We start from the raw sequence: 25,316 nt of genomic DNA, 5'->3' as shown, positions 1-25,316 counted from the left end.
ATAAAGCTTAAATCTTGTGCATAATGAATGCAAGAGCTTAAATGCATAGCAATTGCAGAAACTAACTGCAGACAGATTTAAGAAGCTTCTTGATGGCCACAAGAATCTGAAAAGTTTGTTATTCAAAAAGGGAATCATTTGCATTTATTGTTGAAGATAATTTAAATATTTTTACTTGCAAATCAGTTGTCTGGGTTCCACCACTAGAGGGCAGTACACACCGCCACACTGATGAGATCAGACTTTTTTCACATAAAAATCTAACCAAACAACTTAGCACAGTGTAATGTGCTGTTTAAAGACAGCTGAGGCAAAGATAGCCATTAACACTCACTGTATATCATAACAGGGTTATAGCGTGTGGTAATAGGTGCCTCTGACCTTTGACCTTAGTGGAAAAGACCATAAATGTCAAAGTAAACTAAATGTTATAACCCCCCCCCCCAAAAAAAAGTATGTACGGTATTCTTATCCTCAAGGATTTGTGCTCGCTATTTTATTTCTAATTCCATTCTAGTGAGTACATGGACTGGGAAGAGGTGAAAAACAAACAAAATGATGACACAGAAAGACACACAGAAACATTGTCCTATGATGTATTTATGCCTGGGAAACACAAACACATATGTCATGCTTCAACAATGAAGAAACATACACGAATTTATTGCAAAAAAAAAAAAAAGAACTGGCAAATATCTGAACAGCATTCTCTTTAATTTTGTGTTTATCAAGATACAAGTTTTACTGATATGATCCCACGCAAAATTATTTACATTCAAAATGACAATGACATATGAGCACCTCAAATTATTCTTTGTTCCCTTTTTCCTCTTTCTGCTTGCTTCTGACGCTAACTTTGTGTGAGTTTGCAAATGTGTTTAGTCCAGATAACGCTCACAATGGCAGGGTTGAAGTAGTCCACCAAATGGAAAACACAGCTATTTGATAATCTGCACAGATGGATCGAGATCCCAGAGTAAAACTGGAAGTTAGAGCCACTCAGTGATTACAAGGATACGGTTAAGTGAGGACACAGAGCTAAGACTGCATCGGGGGATTTGACGTCTTCGTTCTCTGGGGGGAATCAAGTGGAACTGGTGCTTTGTGAAAAATATCCAATACAAAAATATTCATCAAGGAATTGTCAGTGGAAGAAGTAAGAAATGTAATCATTGACAACATAAAGCAACATGAAGAAAAGTCTCTGTAGTGATTTTCAAACCATGTTCTCACAGATTTCATCTTTAATCACTATCCATGTGCATGTGCAGACACTCAAATGAACACACTCAAGCCACTATAATTATATTATGTCATATCATATCTAGATTTTGTTAATTTGACTTAACAAAGATGATGTGTTGACCTGTGCAGGAGTGATACAGCCTGTGCTGACAGAGTGCTCAGACTCAACAGCAACTATCAGACTGCAGGTCACTGCTGCTCCTTTAGCTGATCCAAGCTGTTCAGCCGATGTGCCGAAGAAGTCGCACCATCACAAAATGTTATTGCCTGGAAACTGGCGGTCACACCCTGAGAGGAAAGAAGCACTGAATTAATGTTTTCACTTGTGACACTCATTTGATTTTCAAAGACATTACACTCGTAACCGGTTCTGCTTTGTGGTTGTCTGAAGATTCTCAGTCTTGCAGCTCATGGTCTATATACTAATTGCACTTGTTGGTCTAAACAATTGCTTCAATAAAGACCATATGATGAGAGACTCGGCAGTCCACCCTGAAGACATTCATCTGATAACGTATTTTGTATTCATCTTAACCAAAAAAGACAGATGGTTTTAAAGAGGAGTAAGAATACCCGTCAACATTTAACAGACGATGGTCTACAATACTTCACTCCCTCATTCGTGTGATCCTGATGGGTCAATGGTTCACCCCTGTGTCCCTGAAGGAGCCAATGACCTCTTTAAGAAGGGGAATACCTGACTGGACTCTTCATTTTACAGAATAAACTGAAGCGGGACTCTGGGTGGACTAAATACATACATTTAAAATGTGGCAGCGGAACCTGGGATCTGCCAGTTTTCTGATTTCTGATTTTTTTATGAATCAGAAAGATAAACTTGAAATATGCAAGTGACAGGCACTGTAAGGCAAAACTGTTGCAGTGCCAGCTTTAACTGGTCTGGTTTGTTCAGACCACATGGGGGCAGCACAACTAGCTGTTTGCCAGTATTAATATTGACTTCAAGATATTTGATTGATTGTTGATTTATCCATAAGGCACAAAAAGGTGTATTTTCTTCATTTTTTTGTGCAGTTCAAATAAAACACTGACATGTTACTCGTAAAAAAAAAAAAAAACATTAGCCTGACTTGTACTGATTTGCTAAAACATGTCATATATAATGAATTGTATCATCTTTACACCAGATCATGACAGTTATGTTCTTGCTGTGCAGGTTATTTTAGCGACATGGGAAGCTCCTCTCATTATGCATCTAAAGCACAATGGAAACTCTGATGATCCAAAACACATAATGGGAGCCAAGAGGACGAGAACAACTTTGTGGAATCGGGCCAGATCAGCACGTCTAATAAAAGCACTACGATCAAAACCATTTCCTTCTCTTGGTGGAAGTCTGAGGGAATGAGATAAAACAGCAGGTCAGTGGGTTTTCCCATAAACTGGATGGCTGAATGACACCACATGTAAGGCTGAAGAGTTTTGTAAATCCACACAAAAACAACAACAGGATATTTGACAAAGGTGGCCAGAGAGTAATTTCCTCTCAACGTCGGTGATCATGACAACAAAAACACTCGCTGATCAACATCATATTTAAAACAACCCGATGCCTTTGAATTGTAGTTGAACACATATCCAGAATATGAGTAAAAAGCTGTGATTTTTCAACATAGAACACACTACAAGCAAAGCAGCGGAGGACATATCTACCCTCTGGTGGTGATGGCTGCAGGGTGACAGATCGTTGGACGTGCTGCAGTCGTGTTTCACCTCTGTGCACAAACTGAGCTGGCGGTGTGAGGAAAATGGAGGGTGCGTAGCTCGAAGTGCCATGGCAGGCGGATTAGAGAGCTTGAAACAGAGAGAGAAATCAAGTAAAGATGACAGAGTGGAGATGTGCATGATTACATGTGAATATGATGCGAGGGTTGCTGGAGATGCTTCACCTTTGCGGTTGGGCTGAGGCGGGGTGAGTGCAGAGAGGGCAGGGAGTTGTTGTAAGACAGTAGGCAGAGCTGGTGACATCTGTCCATGGATGCTGAGGAGTGAGGCCGCAGGCCGGATGGTGGAGCAGCTGGAGACTTTATGGGCCTTCCTAAACTATTTGATGTGCTCTCCCTGCGTTGGTACTCTATCGGAGACTGAAGAGCTGCAGTAAACAGGAAAACTTGTCACATCACTAATATGCATCAAACTCATCAACCTAAATGTTTATCAAAGAAACATTTGAGCGTTAGTACCATTCAGGAAGTTCCTCTGAGTTTCTAAGATCTGGACCACATCAGTGAACCAAGCTTGCTGTATTTCTGGAGATGATGCACGCATGATGAAGCGTGTTACACTGCTGTCAGTCCCCCGGGAGGTCAGGACCAGACAGAAAGGATCCTCTTTAGTGGGCTCCTCCACACCTAAGCAGCTGACCTAAAAAGCAGAAATTGCTTACATTGATTATTAAAGAAAAACAATTGTAAGCCAGAGATGCACATTACACATAGTTTTCCTCTAACCTTGATGCTGTTTTTAAAGGTGTAACCTGGCAAAGGTAAGCCTTTTTTCTTATCTATTGGCTCACTGAAGATGACCAGCTGCTCAAACAGGAAGACACGTCTCTCCCTCGCTCTGGACATGAGGCCGGCTTCCTGCTCGCTGACAGAGAAAGTATCCTGCTGGAGCAGCTTTCCCTGAGCCGTGATTTTCCCCTGAGACAGTACACAGACACTGTCAAGTCATCGCATCTTCTTTGTGACAAATAATTGTCTAAGAAAAATGTCAATATCTGCAATACCTCAAAACCTTGGAGCCTTCCCACATTCATCATATCATTACAGCGTTTTGGCACGAAACACATCACCTCCACCGCCCTCTGATGGTTGAAATTGAATGAACCAAAGTTGAAACAAAATTTGTGCGGATAACTTGAATGTAAACATTATTTCACAGGAAATTCAGCTCCATAATGAGTTCATACCTGCAGCTCCTCAACATCCCTCCCAGCCTTACTATAGTATTTCAAGAAGTCCTGAAGGTGTCAGAAAGAGGAAGATGCTTGTTTGAATTTTAAATTCTTTACATTTACACGTGTAATAAAAACAGAGGAGGAGGCACTACTTAAATCTGACACAATGATGCCCACAAGAAAGTAAAGGTGCACATGTAGTAAAAACCTTTGGATATGCACATTTAGGATACATGTAGATCAACAAATATATTAAAGAGAAAAACCTTCAACAGCAGCTGGTACTTCATGATCCTCTGAACAGGCTTGATCAGGAGATCATTGAGCTGCAGCCTGTGACCCAACTGCTGCCTGAGATCCTGTTTAGAGATGAAAAGGAAAGGAAAAGAATGTTGCTGTCAGTGTTTAGACAAATATACAAAGACACGCTTTGCAAGATAATGGGTGTTTCAATTTTACAAAGTGAACTCAAGTAATATAGAAGTGATAATGTTTTGTTCTCACCTCGAAATAGGTCTCAATGTACTCAGAGACAACGTGCTCTGACTTGGGTTTGTTTTGACAGTAAACCACGTACATGTGAAGACGTCGTTCCTGCAGAGTTTCACAGACACAGTTTGCATTTTCCACATAGTGTGCGTGAGGATTGAGTGTGTTTGCGTACGCATATAGAAGAAATGGACAGAGGAGGGGACAATATCTGAACCATTTAGTGAGAAGCTAAGACCCTAGCTTCTTCTCAGTTTTGTTGTGTTTCCGTTCAACACAAGAGTTTTTCTCTTTTTTTTTTCGTTTTTAATCAGTCCAGGAAATTGGCATCATTAAACAGTTCCAATGGCTAGGAAAGAATGGCTTTATTTGCCAAGAATGGCTTTATTTGCCAAGAATGGCTTTATTTGCCATAGATGCTGACCAAGTGGAATAAAGAAGGTGAGCTTGAGTAATTGAACCAAATCCAAATCTTATCCTCCTTTACTCTAGTAGTTTATCTTTCTTACTTTGCTGCACCCCTATATACTGATACTCTGTAGTTCAGGGCAATAAACACAGTGTTCACCACTCTTTGAGGTTTTCTATGTTTTAATGTGTCACAGCATTTAATCAGTGACTCAATAAAAGTCTTTCAAATGAGCAGATGTTTTGTGCTTTGCTGGTTGAAACTGGTTTTAATTTCAACATCAAATGGTCTTATTTTTACAAGTTCAGAGTAAAACAACAAAACAAGAAAAACTAAAGTGCTCTGAGAGCAGCAGATCCAGTTGATTGTCTCACACAGCATGGCCTCCGTGGAGCATCTTTAACTCAGACTTGCTGGCCTAGAAAGCTCTTTAGTCAAACCAGACTGATTACAAGACATTTGCAAAAGAAAGAACGAAAGAAAGAAAACACATCTGCATTGCAGCAGGCCAAAGCTCTACAGCAGGAGGGGCTGAGATGACTGAACCTTCGTCCAAATGGAGGACATGCAGAGAGATGAAAAAAGAAACTCCTCATCTGCACTTCAATGATCTTTAGACTCACGTGTTTGATGAAGAGTTGGGCCAGGCTGTCTGGATCGCCTACACATTTCTCCAGCTCCCCCAGGAAGAAGCTGCGCAACATGAAGCAGAGGTCAGGCAGGGAAAGTCACACACACTCAGAGGCAGGAAACACACAGCCTGAGAGGACGTGACACAAGCTGGACCATCGGGAAACACGAGGAGCTCAGAAAAAATAAGCAGAAACTTTAAGAGATTGTTCATGTTCAGAGTGAGAGGAACTGGGGGCTCACTCTTTATGCCAGTCGTAGATCTGGTGGATGTTTCCAAACACGATCCTGTCCTTCCCTCTCATGTCTTCTGGAGCGCCCTGACTGGCCATCGTGGTCATGTAGCCCTTTACAAACACAAACACATCACTAATCGGCTCCTGAATTTCTAAATGGGAAAAACTCCAGTATATCATTTGAAGGTAGACATACCTGGACTATGAGGCCAAGATCTTCAACATACAACCTTTCCGTCTCTATCAGCTCTGTCAGAACATATCTAAGAGACCATTATTAGACAAGTCAATAAAACATTTGGCTACATGTCACCAGAAATGTACATGTGCTCAATAAGTTAAGTGCTTTGGGAGATATATTTGCTTTCTTGACGAAATGGTTGATACCACTTATATGTCTAAGCTTGAGTCTCTAAGCTGTTCAGTCTGGCTTTTAGTTCATATTTTTGATCATCTCATGATTTTTTCTTTGGTTTTAACACTTTGGTCTGCATATTTTTAATCTATTTCTATAGTGTCCTACAGTTCTAATCTACCATCTTTTATCAGCATTATAATGTTGACTTTGACATTCATTCTGTTTAAAAGTTACTGTTTCTATTAAAACTCTTCCATGTTTTGAACTGTTTCCTTCATTCAGCTGTTTTAATTGCATTTGTTTGACATCAAATCTGATATATAAATACAGTCTTACTGTTGAAAAAAAAGAAGCTTTGCATGGCATAAAGACCCCTACAACTAAAATGTAAAGAGGACAAACTGGCAAGCAAGATTATTGTTTCCTCCTGTGTCTATACAACACTAATGTAGAGGTTCACGTCATTTCAGCTGCATTTCAAATGTAAAACTTTCTCTTGGAGACAAAGGAATGAGGAGGCATTTCCTCGACCCCCTTCTTTTTCCACTACAGGAACCAGGACTTCCAGTAAAGATATTTTACTGTCAAAATGGTCCTGGCAGGAAGGTAGTACTTTTAAGATTACCCCACAACTTTCAGGGTTCAGTGCTGCTCACTTCTGATTGTTCAAGCATTCCAAGCTTTTTCATGCTTAATCTCCACCGCAGCTCATAAAATCTATTAAATTTAAGTTGCTGTGCAACTAATGAGCTGATGTGGATGTGCGAACCAGATGAGAGAGATGAGGAGATTGTGATGACAAAGCAGTGAATCTGATCAATATGCTGCTAACTTGTGGTATTTCCCAGCTGTTACGTTTAAATGCAGAAATAAAAGCTGCCAACTCCGTAGAAACATGTAGCACTAACTGATTTTCAGTGAACACAGCTGAACTGTGCTTCCTCGCTTTGCCATTCCATGCCTACTGCGATCATCGCTGTAGCCCTACTTTGCCCATCTACCCTGCACCTTAGACCTCAGGGGAAAAGCAGAAGAATTTGGGCTGAATATTTCAGGAAATTCTTTGAGCTTTTAGCACCTTTTGGCCTCCTGTCTCTTTATGACCTTCCTCCTGAAAAGTCCCAGTCAGACAGACAGTATAGAAGCTGTTCATTCTTTGTATGAGGCGTACCAAACTAGCCATTGAGCTGGCTTTATCAAAATGTGTTGCATCATGATATAAAGGCCAAGTTTGGACTACAAATGAACAATTTCAAGCAGATCAGCACCAGTGTCTTCTGATGAGATGAACTCACTTTGTCATGGGAGCTCTAACTTTTCAGGTCTTTCATATTTTTTACATGACACTCTTAAGGGAAGGGGAAAAATAAAGAATAATGTGTCCTTTATCAAGTGGAGAGTGGTATCAAGTATTCTCATTGAGTTCTGAAAGAAAGCAAATGAATGTCTTATCCACATTGTTGAATTATTCATTTAACATACAACTTGTTACTCACAAACTCTTCTCTAAGGCAGCGTTTCTTTCCTCCTCACTGTCCACCACAGTAGAGCACTGGCTGGCTGAGTCTTCAGCTCCAGCACAGCAGTCCTCCCCTTGCAGAGTGTTAATGCTGGACTTATGACTCTGAAACACACGCGAGGCAACATAGATCTTAATAAGCATCACGGTAACATGTTATGTAAGAAGCGTCAGTGCTGCATTTACCTACAAATGTCACTCAGCTGATAAGAAATGTTTTGAGGTGCTTGACCTTTGCTCGAGTTTTCTCATTTTGCACTTGTCTACAGTATTTCAGGGGCAAATATGTTAGTTTCTACTATTTATAGTATAACTAAGTTAAAATACAGGCAGAAATTCCCAGGCTCCCTGGTGGTATCTAAAGCCCAACAGTGGCAGAATATATGCACATATAGTCAAGTCCTTCCCTTATCTGCATTCCTTAAGTATTTCCATGCCGTACTACTTTCTGCCACAGAGCTCCGATATTACAAATGGAAATGTGTCTCCTTTTATTCGGATAGCATTTCTCTGACAGTCAGTTTACAACATTTCTATCTCCGTTACAATATTTGAAAGCTCCTTGCATGTTAATACTTTAGTAAAATCAACTCATTTCCAAAACACATCGAAATGTATTTGAAAAGAAGAGCACTTACAGAACTCATTTTAGTGTGTAATACATACTTTAATAACAGTGCATTTTACTGACAATAATGTTGTTCAGCAGCATTTCATAACTAGGACTTTTTCTGTAAACTTTACTTTTCAAATTTCTTTTTTGCTAATTGTACTTAAGTTAAAGATCCGAGTACTTCCTCGTCCACTGGGCCTGAAGAAGTACCAAATATCCATCATTACACCAAAAGGCATAGAAAAAAATAAAAGAAGGAAAAAGTACATGTTTTTGCAGCCGAACTCTCTTTACACTGTTGAATGTTATCTTATCATTTTACTGTAGTAATTCAAACTATTTTGGTTGGCCATTCAGTATCATTCAGGGTACAGCAGAGTGTTGTAGTGGAACACGAAGTATATAATGTTCACACTTTTTCCACCACCGAAACACAGTGTGGTAAACTCATCCACCCACACACACTTAAATCATTGGGTCTCATCAACGGCATCTCTCTGACCCAGCCAACACACTGTCATTCGAGGAATAATTCAGTGAGGCAACTTGAAGTAACCTGAGAGTAATGAGCACATTTTTTTTCCAGTGCCGGAGAGGAGACAGTCGGGCAGACAGGATGGCTAATAATGTGCAGTTTGTCAAGTCATATAACAGAGATCGGGGTAACTGACCCAGGCATGGAGAGTAGTTATATAACAAATACCACTCCTCACCTAAAAGCACTATAATCTAATGTGAATTTGACTGTAATCCTCTTGACATACTTTAGTCTCAACACATTTTGTCCTCTACCTCGGTGCACCACATCTCTAATCCCTCTGTAGAACCGACTCATATTTGTAGGTCAACTATGCGCTTTCTGTTTATCTTTTTTTTTGTCCAGAGTCGCTCTTTTTTGCTCTCTCCATTAGTTTCCCATTCACATCCCCAAACAGCAACGAAGTCCTGCCTCCACAAGTCATCAGAAGCTTTTAACTTTGTGGCATGCCCATCGATGATACACTAATGAACATCATCACATAGTCACTCTAAAAACTCTTAAAAAATCTCTCATCACCTGAAAAGTGGTCAAAACAATTTTGTGTCATCATGCTTTATTCAGCCTCTAACCACTGTAATGTATATGCAATCTAACACTATTTATTTTATAAAATTCAACGTTTGAAAAGGTTAAATCGACCATCCTATTGTTTTTAACATTGCTGCATTTGCATGGATGAAACAAAAGGCAGATAAAGATTTAATTAGTGAGCTGCAGACATGCTGGTGGGAGGATTTGTTATCGTTGGACAGAGCCATCGCTGTTTCCCCTGTTTCTTGTCTTGTGCGAGGCAAACAGGCTGTTGGCTGTACATTTATGTTTACCTTACAGACATGAGTAGGGTATCAATCTTCTCATCTAACACTTTGCAAGTGGGCAAATGAAATACTGTAACATCCAGATATATCAAAGTATTGCTTTAAAAGGATGGAGAGACTGTTTACTCTGACCCAGACAGTGCAAGAGCAAAGCTGCAGGTGTTTGTGAAATGGTATTGTCCTAAAGGGCCATTAAGAGTGAAAATGAGGTCAGTCGTTTATCAGGCAAAATACTGTACTTTTTGGGTGAAAGGATTACTTTAACCTTTTAAAAAATTCCTCTTATCTCTTATGTAAAGGTTATTCAACTTGACCTTGTCATTGCTGGAGAACTCTCCAACATCCATGAGCCTTTTTCTCACCCTGCCTTAAGGCCTCTCCTTCTACATTTGGTGTACTCTCCTCACCCCCAACCCTGACCCTGTTTCAGGCTGTTGTAGACTTCTTGGCAAGTTGATGACTTCCAGATGCTATCTACAAGAGCCTACAGGACTGATTCCACTCTACTCCCTTGCAAAGATTCCTTAATGCAGTGTAGAATTACTAGAAGGTTTTGCATTGGCTTGTGTGTGTTTGTGTCTGCTTATGAGCGCACACACGTAAAATATGATGAAAAATGTTCCTGTTTGGCACCACTGGCGGAAGTCAAATAGTGTGTGTAAATAATGAGCCTTCACATGCTGATGCAGTCTTACATGATGTAGTGTGATGAGTGTGTGTTAATAGCTCTCTTTTGAGTGCGAGTTGTCTACATGTGTAAGTGCTTTTGTGTAATTTATTATTAACTTTGAACTCTGACACTGACAGAATCAAAGCAACCTGGAGGGGAGGGAGGAGTATACTGGTGGGAATGCATTTGACATACAACTGGATATTTCCTCAACTAATGTCATTATACTGTATGTTCTCATTGGAAAAAGTATAATTCATGCAATCGTTTTGTGTTTCCCCAAAATTCATGCACCCTTGACAGTCCGGTCCAGACTTGGGGTACTAAAGTATGTCAGACATTTGCATTTAAAACATTTAAACTTTTTTCATCTTTTAACTTACTTTCCTTTTCCAAAGAAACTTGAGATGTTTTTGGAGTAGTTGCTTTTTTTCAGATGTTTCCGTATAAGTACTTTTCATTTTATGCCCATTTGCCTTGTTGTAATTGTAATTACCGTTTCCTCTGAGGTCCACTTACTGCTTGAGGATAGTGCTCTTATGACTGTACCAAGTAGGATTTGGGAATGAAAAGAGGAAAGTAATTTATTCATGTATTTTGTTTCATATCAGTCACTGTAAAATGAACTAATCTTTTTACTTTACAGTTCTTGTGAGGCCTTTATGGAAACACTGATGCTACTGATTGAACAATTTAATTGAATTTTACATTTTACTCATGCTACTAGCGAAGTAGTTTGACCAGGAAGTATCAAAGCCATTGTGTGATTAGTTTGGCCTTCTGTCTGTGACTGTGAATGTCCTTCCCCTATTGTGTCAGTAAGTTTCCTTTGTTCTGAAATTATTTCCTTCATTTATATCGATGTTTAGAAACAAAATGAACTTCCTGGACTGTTGCAATCATTTTGTCATTGTTAAATAGATACTTTAAGACAAATTCATCTTTAAGTGTAGTTTGTCTGCCTCTAAAATCTGAATGCTGATGCTGGTGTGTAAGTAGAAAAAAGAGCAGCATATCAGATTATAACAGGACATTACCAGACTGTGTGAGTCTCTGTTTTGCAGGAGGTCGCAAAAGTAGCTCTGATGGGACGACAGAGAAGGCGAAAGGGCAGCTGGACTCAAAAAAACATCTTTCCACTCCTGCACACAAAAATGAACAGCCATTACAACAAGTACATCAGATGTTTCTCCTCAAGAATGTAAATGCCTTGAAGTCTCACCGTGTTTCCAGAAGACACGATGGTTTGGTTATCATGCATTTCCAAAGCACTTTGCTGAGTCTCACTGTGGGAATGGAGCAATGGTGGCTGCCTTCCGTCTGACCTGAACATCTGCTTCTCAGCTTTTCCTGCTCCACTTCTAACATCAGAGCTTAGCTTCCGGACGGGATTGGTGAGCCATTTCTTCAGGGCACTAACAGGATGCCGGGATCCCCCCGATGAGGAGTGTGAGCAGGGGCTGGTGCTGCCTGAGGCCTGGTGGGGCACGGATCCCACAGATGGGGCAATACTGCCTTCACTGCCCGCCACAGAATAGGACTCTGCTGTAGGGGGGAGAGCAGGAGAGAGGGGAGAATGGATTGGAATAAAGTCGCAGCTAATTGTGGGATATATCCTCTCAGGTCAGATGCTGCAGACATATTTGTGCACAAAAATGTCCAATTTCCTGTTTTAGGCCCTAACTGCAGCTTTAGTCACTGGAGCCACAGTATCTCCTTATTCTAAATCATTGCAAAGACATGTGTTCACAAGGAAAGACTCACAAGTTAACAAGGAACTTTGTAAAGTTTGACTGCCAGGGTTTGTTGAACACTGTGTAAAATGAATCGACCTAAAACTAAACAAGATTGTGACAAAATAAGATATGTATCAATATTGAAAATTAAATCTGGATTCTCAGTCATATTTAACAATGACTATTTTCAGTTAGACAAAACTATTACAAAAAAATTGATTTAAATTTTGTGTAATCAAGTGTACTCAAAGTATTAAGACATCCAAAGTAAAGAATGACCACTTGTCGGTGTTTTGATTTTTTGGGTTATATGATAGTTGAGCAGAAGCTAACAGAAAAATAAATGTGATCAATAGTAAAACTCCATTTTAACTGCATTTTATTGAACTGTACGAAATTAAATCAATTGTTATATGCTGAGAATAGGAGGTTTATATGAATTGCATATATGGGTCTCAAATACATGTGTTACATATAATTTTTCTCTTGTATTGATGGCAAAAATAGTGCCAGACTAGTAAACGTAACTAGAAAATGAGTACTGCATCTTTACAATGTTCCTTTTCTTTCATTTAATCAGCTTACAAGTCTGCAATCTGTATCTCTATTCCACTCACTTATTCTGCATTTTTCAGAGATGATGTGACCAGTGAACAAAGATTTAAGTATACCAACTTAATTTTGTGAAACCTGAATTATTTGATTTAAAGTCACTCATAACTGATGCCATCATGTCTGCAATGAAAGTCGTCATCCTACAACCACAACCAGTAATTGGGATGGCATCCTTTCACGCCACAGCTGGATCTCGTTTCCAGCTGGATGTCTCTTTATGATGGAAAGTGGTACCTAAACCTTAACCACACTGTTTAAATCAAGCACCCTAACATTAACAGTTCGCTCCGTTTTGCTGATCACAGCACAGTGGAATCTTTCAGGAGCCCCATTTTGTAATTCTGGACTCTTCCCAGAGGCCAATAGTCCCTGTCAGCACATTTATGAAAGCTGTAATAATGATGACGAGCTTTAAAGAACCCAGAAGAAAACTAGGTCAGCCATTTGCCCAAACTGCCTGATAGAGCAATTAAATAACAACAGAAAAATACTAAATATTTCAGGTCAGTTGAGTTAAATTCAGTTCCCTTATATTCCAGTGGGACAAGAGTAATCTTTCCTTAATGGAAAAATACCCAAAAATCATGAACATTGCATAAAACAGTGACACTCAGCTCAGAGAATCAAATATCCTACAATTCAATGCATATCTGAAGCTGTTGTGTTTGCTTGTGTCTGTCTGGTGGATCTGAAGGGGAAGAGACGAACTCGTGGACAGTCTCTTACAGGCGTAACAAAAAAATATTTGAAAAGTTGTAGGGAGGAAATAACAATAAAAAGCAGGGGGTAATTAAAAAGATAACTGCCAGAGAAGTTAAAAGAGAAATGAAAGAATGAAATATTACCAGCAAAGTCTTACTAATCAGACAAAATAAGTTAATGTGAGTGGCTAACCTCGGAAGCCAAAGATGCAGTGGCAAAAACTAGTTCCTTGTATGGTCGAGATGGAGACGAGCACCAGGCAAACAGCTTTAAAAGTACTGGTCCACAAACCAAGTTCAGCGATGACAGTGCAGTGATGACGATTATCCGTGACAATGCTAAAATGCAAATGTTTAGTAGGTGTTGTGAACACACTGATACTGATACTGACCTATGCTTGTCCTGTTTCATGTCAAAATGTTTGTGAGATTCCATTCCATTCGACCTTCCATGTCGTAAAAGCATGTACAAACTGTGATTTTGGAGGTTAAAAACTGACAAAAAATTACAACAAATGTTACTTCCCCTAAAATACTGCCTTGATTTCACAAATCTATTTTTAATCAATTTCCTTACAGCTGTTCTTCAAAATAGAAAATAGGAATGCATCCACAAGAGGTTTAGTATAAGCTTTGTGCTATCTGTCCTGCACAAGCTGCTTTGTGTGTACTTCACACGATGCATTGGAAAATAAATGTGTTTTTATACCGACATTTAACATTCAACCACAGAAACAGAACGGTCTAACCTACAGTACATCCACATTGCTTGCAGAGCTGAGAATACATACAAGAAGTAGCGCCATCAGTGCAAACTCATCCTGCTGTGTTACGTTTTCTGAATTTCCAAAGCTGTATTCTTTCACAAAATATTTACGGAATTAAAATCAGCCCTACAACGACTCTCAAAATGTCAGAATAGCTTTACCAACACTGACTTTCTGACCGTCTTGTCAGCTATTAGACCCAAATGAGACCCAAGTAAGAATTCTGCAAAGACACTAACTCACATGTGCAGAAACAGAATTTTATTTGACTATTTTTGTTTGCTTTTCCATTCATGAAGGTCAGGTCATACAGAACAGAAATACTGCCAAACACCTGATCTGTTGAAATGAGACATGCTCACAAGCCTTTCTGCCGTGTTTCCTTCAAATATTTTAACATTTTCCCTGAAACGACCCCTAATGGTTCATTGTGGTTGCTGTGACATCCAAATCACAGCTGAGCCGAGTGACTGAGCTCATCGCAGTTGTTTGAATGCATTATGTAATGTGTAATATTTCCAAGGAGCAGCAACTGGACCACCATCAGGACTGAAAGGAATATCTGTCGTGCTTGCAGGTATGCGTGCTGTTGATGCATGCTCTCATACACGCGTCATGGACAATCAACAGAAAATAAACATTTGTGTCTTATGTAAGCCGAAGAGTTAAATTCCAACTCCAGCTTTAAGAACAACAACAGCAACAAAAAACATTTTCTTTGATCATTTCACATCAGCTGTGCAGTATAAATTCCCCACTTACAGATTGATATATCGATCAGGGTTCGGAGGGGTATGATTTTCATTATGACCTCAGTGGCTCTGACAACACATTCAGAAGGAGAAGGTAGTAAATGGAAACACAACATTAGCTAGAGGTCGCACTCAACAGCAAGAATCCTGTGTGCTACACTGAGCACTGCCAGCAAGTTGCACAACAGTGCACGTAAACAGTTTGAAATGCAGAAAGAGACATAGTTTCAGCTTGTCTCTTTTTTTTAAATTGTCTGTCTTCTCTCATTTAAGTGGCATGTTCACATCCTGTTTTATTTAGAGACTGATCGATCGATCGATCTATCTATCTAAAACTTTGACAGAAACTAACATGTCAAAAAAACTGTTTGTTTTTTTCACCACGGTTGAAATCACATCTCGAGGCAGTCACAGTCAATGAGGCAGGAAAAGGAATGTCATCTGACTTTGTTTTTGTAAGATGGCGATTTTCCACTTGAAACAATTCCACTTCCTCACATTGTCTTTAGTTAGAATTAAGACTCTGACCAACAAAAAGGCTGTTATTTTCCTTGAATGCAGCTGTATTAGACATGCATGTGTGGAGAAATGCATGTTTACATCTGTTTGATAAAACAGTCCACTTTGATCTTTGGGATTAATACGCCTCGGAGGGATAATGCGGGGGGCTGGCTCTTTATTACCTAACTGAATGTTACTTTTAAATGAGAACTGACATGTTTAGACTTTGACTTAAAACTATATTTATAATCTAATATTTTCAACAAATTATTATTCATTTTTTGTCAGGTGCTGGTTATAATATGATCATGATTCATTATGAAATGAGAGGAAGATTATTTGTGCTGATCTGATCAGGAGACGAGAGAGAGTGTTTTTTGCAGCCATGACCTACTTAACATTACGGAAATGTCGCTGAGGTGCTCTTTCTCTCTCAATTGGGAGATAGCAACGAAACTCCTTATATGGTCATTGGAAGCCTCATCAGGAAGTAATCGGATGCAGTTGGAGAGCTACTTCATGCAGCATGAAAACGTGTCAGTTTTAATTGTGATTAAAGCTTTGCACTTGTGCCATGCCAGCCCCACACATCAGTTTCAAGAGGGAGCTGATTATTATCAGGGCTTGACAGTCAAAATCATTGTTACTGAGTCACGGAAATTACTTCCAAGTCTAGATCACTGTAATCACCAAAACTGCAAATCAGAAGCTCTCCTGTCATCTGCATCCACTTAGTCCTGAGAAGGGTCGAAGAACAGTTGAACCAGGAGAGTGACAGTCAAAAAGCACACATAAATATGTCATGCTCCTCGATCCACAGCCAGCTGATGAGGGTTTAATGCCTAAACCAGAGAGAGAATTTGAAAAGTAAGCATGAAAGTTTTATGTTAATGTGAGGGCACTTTAAAGCTGTAGTCAGTTCAGGAAAAGGGTTGGATGGTGATAAGGGCTAAATGAAGCTCAAAGTTAAAACAGCATGTGATCAGAGCAGTTAATGTTTCTGTGAACCAACAACATGCCTCTAACAGCGCAGCACGACACCCAAAAGCCGTGTTCATTGTAAGACAGTCTGTCGTACATTGAACACGGCTTTTGGGCGTATGTACTGCTTTCATATGTTTGAGTGTATAGATTTTTTGTGTGGGACAAAACCATGTGTCACTGTTGAGTGCCTTACTTCCGACTTCAATCACCCATTAAGTACATTCAGTCATCTCTCGGTCTGAAATATCCTTTCAATCTTCTCTATTAGAGTTAAGGTGAGTTAAAGATTTCCATATGCCATTATCAGTCTAACAGCTTGGAATTGCCCACTCACCATGAATTGAATACAAAGTCACCTATTTTGTTTTTAGGTGGAAAAGAACAAGTTGAAATAAGAAAGCTATTTTGTATTGTCAAACTTTAGTAGCAGCAAAAATCACATGATAGACATCTGTGTATGGAATGATTGCTGATGGCATCAACCATGCATGACCACGATGCATGTATTGTTTATGTGTATGACTACCTAAATACAAAACCAATATATTCATCCAGTTGTGCAGTCCTGGACCCCATCTCCTCCTATAGAAGATCTGGTTAGAGTGAGATGTTTCAATTGGCATCAGGTACTATTTAGAGTCCAGATAAAACATGAAAAAAGCTAGATTTAATCACCACAATATCCAGGATATGAAATAGATGGCAAACCTGAGAAGCTCACTGAGAAACAATAGAACTATAACCCCCACTTAGCCTGAACCAGACATGTTTACATTTCATTTTTTGCATATACAACAAATGATTTATGTGTTCACTTGCAAGCTTTAGAGGTGTTGTGGCCTGTTTTACACATTACTGTTTTGCTGTGTATCCTTTTTGTACTACAGACAGCTAAGCTAACCTGCTAACTTCAGTCTCAAGCTTGTATTCCTCTTTTTTTTTACATTTTTGTTTTGGCTTTAATTATTTCCTTTCCTTTAATCTTTAATTGGTACTTTGATGTATAATTATAGTATAACTGTTTCCTATTTCATGATTTACATGCATTTCGCAAAGCGCTTAAACACCATTGTGTGTGAAATGTGCAATATAAATAAACTTGCCTTGTCTTAGAGAACACTCAGTTCTCAGTGTTTTCTGCATCTGTAACACACAGCATGTATTACTGTCAGTTTCATGCAAATCAAGTTCAAATGAAGATAAACTATTATTGTGATCAAGCAATGATATTCCAGCAAAACCCACCTCTACCTAACACAAAGGTGCAAGATGTCATGTAGGCAACTGTCTAATTAGTTGAGGTGAACACATTTGTTCTTATTACTCATCTCATATGTGACAGGGATGACTTCATTCATACTGGAAAGCTAATGGACTATTTAACCGGGGCAGTTTGTGAGCCACAGTGATTTATATGTGATGAGACAGTGAGACTATTGGCAGGACTTTTTAGTAGATTGCCAAGCACTTTTTATCTAGAAGTATTGCTATCCATGTATAAATAGCTGTTGTACTCTGTTCCAAATGAAAAGACAAACTCTTGAAGAGGGAAATCTTCAGAGGAGGTAGATCAGAAGGCTGGACAAGAAAAGACCTCCAAAATAACTTCAAAATTAAGCAAAAGAAACAACATGTTAGAGAAGGCGTGATCTAAGAGACAAAAAGACTGAATGGGGTAAAAACAAAGATACAGGTTGTGTTCACTGTTTTCTATGAACAGGAAGCAAACTCGTACAAAGACCAACAAACAGAAAGAACAGAGGGGAAAAACACCTGATATGACAGCAATGCTAATGTCACACATAATGCATGTTTCCCAAAGAAAAGTGACAGAGATGTTACAGGGTAGTAAAGGTGAGAATGTGAGGCTTGTTACCACAGGAGTGTTTTCATTTTCACATTTCACATGTCTGCCTGCGGGGTTTGTCACAGCAGAGCAGCTTAAAGAGGTGCTGCCCTGTAATCTCTTCCCAAACAACTGGAACAACAGAGGATTTAAGGGTCGAAGCAGTGATGGGACGTGATTGTCTACGTATGTGCCTGAATGAATGTTCATGTTTACAGCTGCTTGTGTCCTGAGGCACCATCAAGGTTTTTGGAAAATTGCTTTCTACACAGAACAGTAGAGCGAAATGCACCCACTAAAGGTTATCATGCCTTAGGAAAAAAAGACAAAAGTGAGTAAGTGAAATGAATGGATTTGAGGACATAAAGAAATATAAATGGCATGAACATGATTATCTTAAAGCCAAAAATCTAAACTTTTTCCGCAGTCACACAGCAAAAAAAAAACTTGAGCAGATTTGATACCGTTCTCTATCTAGACAACATTTTATTCATTTTTATGAATATATAAATACAATCATACTCGAATTAATAGAGTTTCAATGAATTAAACGGAGCTGATTTGAACAGAGGGCTGCATGGTGGTGTGGATGAGGGTTCCCTGTTCAAATCCCAGCTGGGACCTTTCTGTTTGGAGTCCGCATGTATATATAAATATCTCCCTATGTATACGTGGGTTCTCTGGCTTTCTCCCACCGTCCAAAAACATGCATGTCAGGTTAATTGGTGTCTCTAAAATTGGCCGCAGGAGTCAGCGTGACCATGCATGGTTGTTTGTCTCTGTGTACTCCAGGATGTACCCTGTGACAACTGGGATAGGTTCCAGCCCCCTGCCACCCTGAATTGGATCCAGCGGGTATAGCAAATGGATGGATCATTTGAACAGAAATATATGGAATAGGACTTCAATTTGAACTTTTTCACAGTAAAATCTATAGGTGCCCTGCTGACTTTTGTTGTAAATGTGAACAATATAAATAAAACTAAAATGAATTTAATTAAATCTAATAGAAGGTATGCATCTACATCACTGTTCTATCTAGACACATGTTTGAGTGTTTGAATTGACAGCCCCTGAGTAGTCACTTTTTGAATGAATTTCAACTGCAGAATACATCTGTTATTGTCCCTTTAAGGCTGCCATGACTAGTCAAACCTCATCCAAAATGTAGATCAAAAGGAGTGTTATTACACATGGGGTTTTTTCTCATTTTTTTTCCCCCACCAAATGCAAAAGAAATTGCAGTTCTGTGGACTTATAGTCTTATAGTCTCCTAGCTTATTATGTCTATGGTTTGTCAAAATATTGTACAATAATAATTTTCGCTTTTTACCACACAAACACACCAGGGACAAATTATTCACCACAAACCCAAGTTTCCACGACTGAATTAGAGTTGTTTCTGAAGATGGAGGAAATCGATTTTGGCTCTCTACTCTACATTTTATAATATTTAAGAAAACTCAACTTCTCTCTGAATCTGTTAGCATGTCTATATCAAAACTGTCACAAGGCAGACGATATGGAGGACTCAAACGTGTGAACAGCAATCCGGAAGAAGTAGTTGTATAACTAATAATTTTACTGAAGGAGAACAAAGGACATGGCTGAGCCGGAAAACCAAGAATTTCACAAGTACAAAAGACTAAATAATAAAACAATCTGACAGGGAGCAAAGACCAGAGCAGAGAAGAACTAGAAGCAAAGATAAGAATAAAAGTAAGAATCTGGCAGACACTGTTAAACTACAAGGAGACTATATACTGTGGGGAGAGTGAGCAGTGAATGAGTGCAGCTGAGGATAATGAACACAAGTGAAGGCAGTGGAGCCAATAAGCGGATAGGAGGGAAACTGAGGAAGCTTTGGTTGAAAATGTAAAACAAGAACAAAAGTGAACTGAGGCAAGACAGGATTAACTGATCAAAGTAAAAATTAACTAAGACAAAATATGAGTGTAACCAAAGGATACTACAAACTGAAGTAAGCTTATATCAAATCAATAACTAAGAACAAGACCAGAGAACCACCAAGGAGATACTATGAGCAAAAAGAGATATCAAGACTACAGCAAAAATCCTAATAAAAACAGCTTTTCTAAGTTTTTCACCCAGTCAAACTGTCCACAGTTATTGAGCCAGCTGCCATTTTGCTACTCAGTGACAAAACGTGTGCACAACGAGGTGCAACCTTAGTACAGTCGTGTGTCTGATGACATAACGTTCGTGATCTCTCATGAACTGAACTGAATCAACAAATCCTCTGATCCAAATTACCGTGTTTGACCTTGAGTCTTTATTCTTTATTTTATTTCCTAGCTGAATTTTTGCTTTTGTCACTGTTTAGTTTGGTTTAGGCAACACAAATTCTTGGCTATATTCAGGAGAAGATTGTTTGAGTGAAAATAATCCCTTCACAATGTTGACCACACTTCAAAGTTACCAGAGTGAGAAGCCCTCTGGCAGGTCATGATAACAGCTTGATAAATAAGCGAGATGCTGGTCAGCTGTCGGTAGGTGATGGAAGCCCATATTTGATCAACCTGCTTAACAAGAGTTTTATTATTAAGGTGATAGTTGCCGTTCTTACCGTTTCTATCTATCTGAACACAACTTACCTACATATTAAGAAAAAATACCTGCCAATTTATTTTTGGTGGCAAAGTTAATAATGTATACTGAGTAAAGAATATCAAAAAAATCTTTGGTTTTGATTGGCATAATATGTTCGAATTGGCCCTGATTACAGCGTCCAAATGCTTAATTTTTCTCATGTTGTATCTCTCACCATTGATTGCCTGTAGACTGTGTTTATCCATTTATGCTTCTTTGCTTGCCAGCTGTCTGATTATTATGTCTGGTTCTGCTCTTGCAGAAAAGATCCAAGGACAATTAACCCAGATGCCCCTGTTGGCTAAACTTTGCTCGACAGAAGAGTCACTGGCTGAGTCGAGAGGCCAATGATGGCTCAGACATTTCTGCACAATCAGCAAGGCAGAGAGGACTGAAATGTTTTTTACGCAGCAGAGACAATAGCTAAGAAGCAGGACATTTTTTTAAAGTAACTTTGCTAGTGAGCCTTACAACTTGAGTACCAGTGTTCTCGCTCTTTTTTACGTTTGCTAGGGTTTTTCTTTTTGTCTCCACAGTCTTTACACTTTGATAAGTAACGATGGTTTTAATCTTGTGAAGCTAATATTACACTCGATGCTGATTTCATATTGTTTATGGAAAGTAAACCCCAGAAATATGAAACCAAAAGACTTCGAAACCAAAGAGAGAAGATGTGTCATTTGTTTAAACTAATGCTTTTTATCTCACCGTTCCGTTAGGTAGCTCATAAATCTTATTTCTGCCTGTAAAAAAAAAAAAGAAAGTCGATGGAGTGTGTGTGTTGTAGTGGTCTTTAAGTCCTGTTTCTGTGGGAAAGGAATGCTGAGACATTGACTCACTAACTCTTGTGTTTCCATGATTCAGTGGTGAGTGGCATATTTAGAGACGCTGCAGTCCAGATGTGACTGTAGCACTGACTTGTTGTCTGCTCTTGCTGCATCTCAATTACATGTGTAAACACACATTGTGAATGAAAACAAGGATCATTTCTAACTTTCTCTGCTTTGTCTCATTAACAGTTACTCAGTTTTCCTTGGGAAGTCTTTGTTGGTGTGTAGTCATGAAAATTTTTAATTTAAAGGGGAATGTTACAGTGCTAAGATGTAGCTCTGCAATAACTGGAAGGCAGACCAATGTAGTGTTCAAAGTATATAATATGGTCTTATCACTCTTATTCACAAATTCACAGAAACGTGAAATAAAAGTCCTGAAAATGTTGGCAAATGATGGAGGCACCCAAGTTTTGTATTCATATGTAGGGTATATATATTCTTATCAGTGTTAGTTTAAATCAATCGATGCCAGATGGGTGGCTGGTTTCAAAGTCTCAATCCCACTGTGACAATATTCCCATCTCTTTCACAATACACAAAGAATATAGTAAAACAAAAACCATACACTCACTCAGCAAACTGAAACTAGTCTGTGGCAGAGACCCATCTATTAAAAGCACAGAAAGAAGTAGATACTGACTTCCCAAATTCCCAACAAGTTGGGATGTTGTGTATACTGTAAACCAAACTGAATACAATGATTAGCTAATCTCATAAACCAAACAAAATTTTTACAATTTAATTAAAATTGTTAGTTCATCTTGAATTTCATGGTAGCAATGCATCTTAAAAGTTTGAACCGGGCTATGTTCCCTACTGTGCTTCATTCCCTCAACTTTAACACTCTGCAGATGTCGGGGAACTGAAGACACCAGGTGCAGGGCCATTGTTAGAGGAGTGTTGTCCTATTCTTATCTGTTATAGAATTCCACTTGCTCAACAATCCTTAGTCTTCTGTGCCACATTTTGCATTTCATGATGCATCAAATGTTTTCCGTTGGTCAAAGGTGTGGACTGTATGTAGACCTGGACTCTTCTTCTACAAAGCCATGCTGTTGTAAATGCAGTATACGGCTAGCATAGTCTTGCTGAAATTTGCAAGGCTTTCCCTGAAAAAGACAGATAGGAGCATATGTTGCTCTAAAATCAGTATTTACCTTTCAGCATTGATACCTTTTAGTCAATTCTATAGACAATGCCCTCTCACACCATCAGAGAAGCGTGTTGCTGAGCAAATATTTTTGAGCAAAATGTCCCACTTTTAATATTTGATTATGTTTCATCTTTGACTGTGAATAAAATATTGATTTGTGGGATTTGCAAATCGTTGATTTCTTTTTTTATTTACTTTTTACTCAGAATCCCAACTTTTTTGTAATTAAGGTTGTACATCTATATAGAAGGATTTGGAATTAAACCTCTTTCATACCTATTAACCCTCTTTATTAGGGTCTAACGTGTAAATGACTCAAAAGCTGTCTCGTGAACAGTGGTTGGCTTTGCATTTGTTCATTCATTTAGGGGGTAAAAAGATCTGCAAGTGTGGTATTTGCTTTTGAAGTTGTGGCTGTGAACCCGCAATATACATTCCAAGAAAAGCTCTGAGGTCAAGGGAAGAACCACTTCACAACATCCTGCCAAGTAAAGAACACTCTCTGGGGTGGGGGGGGCATAATCATTATCTTCTCTAAAGAGAACACTTCACAAAAGCAAATATAGTGGGTTCATGAAGGTGCAAACCATTCATAAGCCTCAAGAGCAGAGCGGCCAGATTAGACTTTATCAAAAAAAAACATATTCAAGAGCCACAGCAGCGCTGGAACGGCATGTATTGGACAAATAAAACAATTAATTAAAAAAAGCTAAGATTAACCTGAACCACTATGACAAGAGGAAAAAAGTATGGAGGGGGCTTAGCTCATACACATTATCATCTGTAAAACACATGGAGACAATTTAATGAAGAGAGGGAGACAGCAGCCGAATGAATACTGAAGTGTATAAGGACATGTTGTCTGCTCGGGTTTAACAAAATGCAGTAAAGATGAATAGATGGAGCCTCTGACTACAGATGGATGATGACCTAAAACATAGCAATAACAAAAACAACCCCTTGAGTTATTGAAGGTAAAGAAGAGGAAGTTTCAGCAGAATTTCTCTTCCTAAGGAAAAGTAAAGGCAGAAAAACCAACAAATAACTGGAGACAGCTGCAGTAAAGGCCTGGCAGAGCATTACGAATGAGGAAAAAGATTTTCTGGCATTAAACACATGGGTTCCAAAATTCATTCTCAAAATGTAAAAAAATTACATTTAATTCATAGGCTATGTTCAATTGACCCCTGGCATCTGAGCCCTGCCAAAGAGGGTTCAACACAATTAAGAGACATAACTCTTACGCGTCCTCAAATTTGTTTGTGAATACCTTCAAATAACAGTTGAGTTAAACTCATGATGTCTGGTTTTGTATAGCGCTAAAATTGCAAAGAAATGTATAGATATTGTAACACTGCCAGATACCAATAAGAGCTGGATTGTAAATGAAAATGCTGCTTCTTTATTCAATAATTCCAACTGTACCATGTTCATTTGTATGTATGTAACTCTCAAGGTTGGCAAAACATTCCATAAATAAAGTTAGTAGCCACAAGCTGCAACATATCTGCCAACACAAATCTACCAACAAAGACCCCCAACAACTTAACTTAACATAAAGTTGCGTTGGTGGCGTGTCTGTAACAGATTTTACCCTGACTGTGCCATCTGCTGCTGATGTACACTGCTATCATGCTGTTTGACTTATCTGTGATAGGACCAGAAAGTCAGCTGGTGAAAAACTGTTTAACAAAGTGATTACAATGTTCTTTAAAAAGTACACAACTGGCATGACCATGAAACATGTGAAACTATAAAACATGTATGACAGAGAGCTTTAAAAGTACTTTATAACTTAAAAGATACAGCTTTGCAAGATGCCACGAGGCAGTGAAACCTTAGTGATACCAAATATAACCCTCAAGTAGCAACATTAAGTGACTGCAACATCTATACGAAGCAACAAAACCCTGATAGACGTATGTCATAAGTGAAAAGGGAACTCTATTGAACTGCGTGAACACCTAGCTCAGCAGTCAAAGAACATACACAGTAAAATTCCTATGGCAGAGGAAACGGTGTGCATACCTCTACCTCTGGCAAAGCAGCAACCACATTTGCGCAGTAGTTTTCGGAACAGATGCTGACACCCACAGCCTCGCTGGTGGTGACCCCCTCTCATGGTGATCCACTTCTGCTGCCAGACTCAACACCATCAGAAGCAGGCATAGTGCTGGACTTACACTCGCTAAAACAAATGCACTAGTCCTGTTGTAATCCTCAGAGAATATGAGTAGAAAAGTTAAGAGGGAGCTCCACAGTCGTACTCCAAATCTGAGCTGAAACCACTGAGAGAAGCGTGCCGTCCTATCCCATGATCTGATGAGAGACAGCAGCAAAACCAGAGACTTTGACTCACCAGCCTCTCTG

General features: G+C 39.0%; 1 protein-coding gene across 1 annotated transcript; it reads right to left on the bottom strand.

Moving 5' to 3' along the window:
* Positions 1-580: 580 nt before the first annotated feature.
* arhgef25b (Rho guanine nucleotide exchange factor (GEF) 25b) lies at positions 581-25,316 on the bottom strand. The gene is made up of 16 exons (XM_072382277.1): positions 24,975-25,316; positions 11,671-11,993; positions 11,486-11,590; positions 7,784-7,911; positions 6,126-6,192; positions 5,937-6,040; positions 5,687-5,756; positions 4,670-4,759; positions 4,432-4,524; positions 4,178-4,228; positions 3,995-4,072; positions 3,717-3,908; positions 3,450-3,630; positions 3,156-3,358; positions 2,920-3,060; positions 581-1,533 (listed from the first exon to the last, which is right to left on the bottom strand). Exons 1-16 carry the CDS (start codon positions 25,066-25,068, stop codon positions 1,435-1,437), a joined length of 2,019 nt encoding a protein of 672 aa, XP_072238378.1. The 5' UTR covers positions 25,069-25,316; the 3' UTR covers positions 581-1,434.

The sequence above is a fragment of the Leuresthes tenuis genome, unplaced genomic scaffold, assembly GCF_036924035.1.
Source record: "Leuresthes tenuis unplaced genomic scaffold, fLeuTen1.0.hap1 SCAF_3, whole genome shotgun sequence".
Lineage (NCBI taxonomy): Eukaryota > Metazoa > Chordata > Actinopteri > Atheriniformes > Atherinopsidae > Leuresthes > Leuresthes tenuis.
Note: the sequence above shows the minus strand (reverse complement) of the source record. Positions and strands in the feature narration are given on the sequence as shown.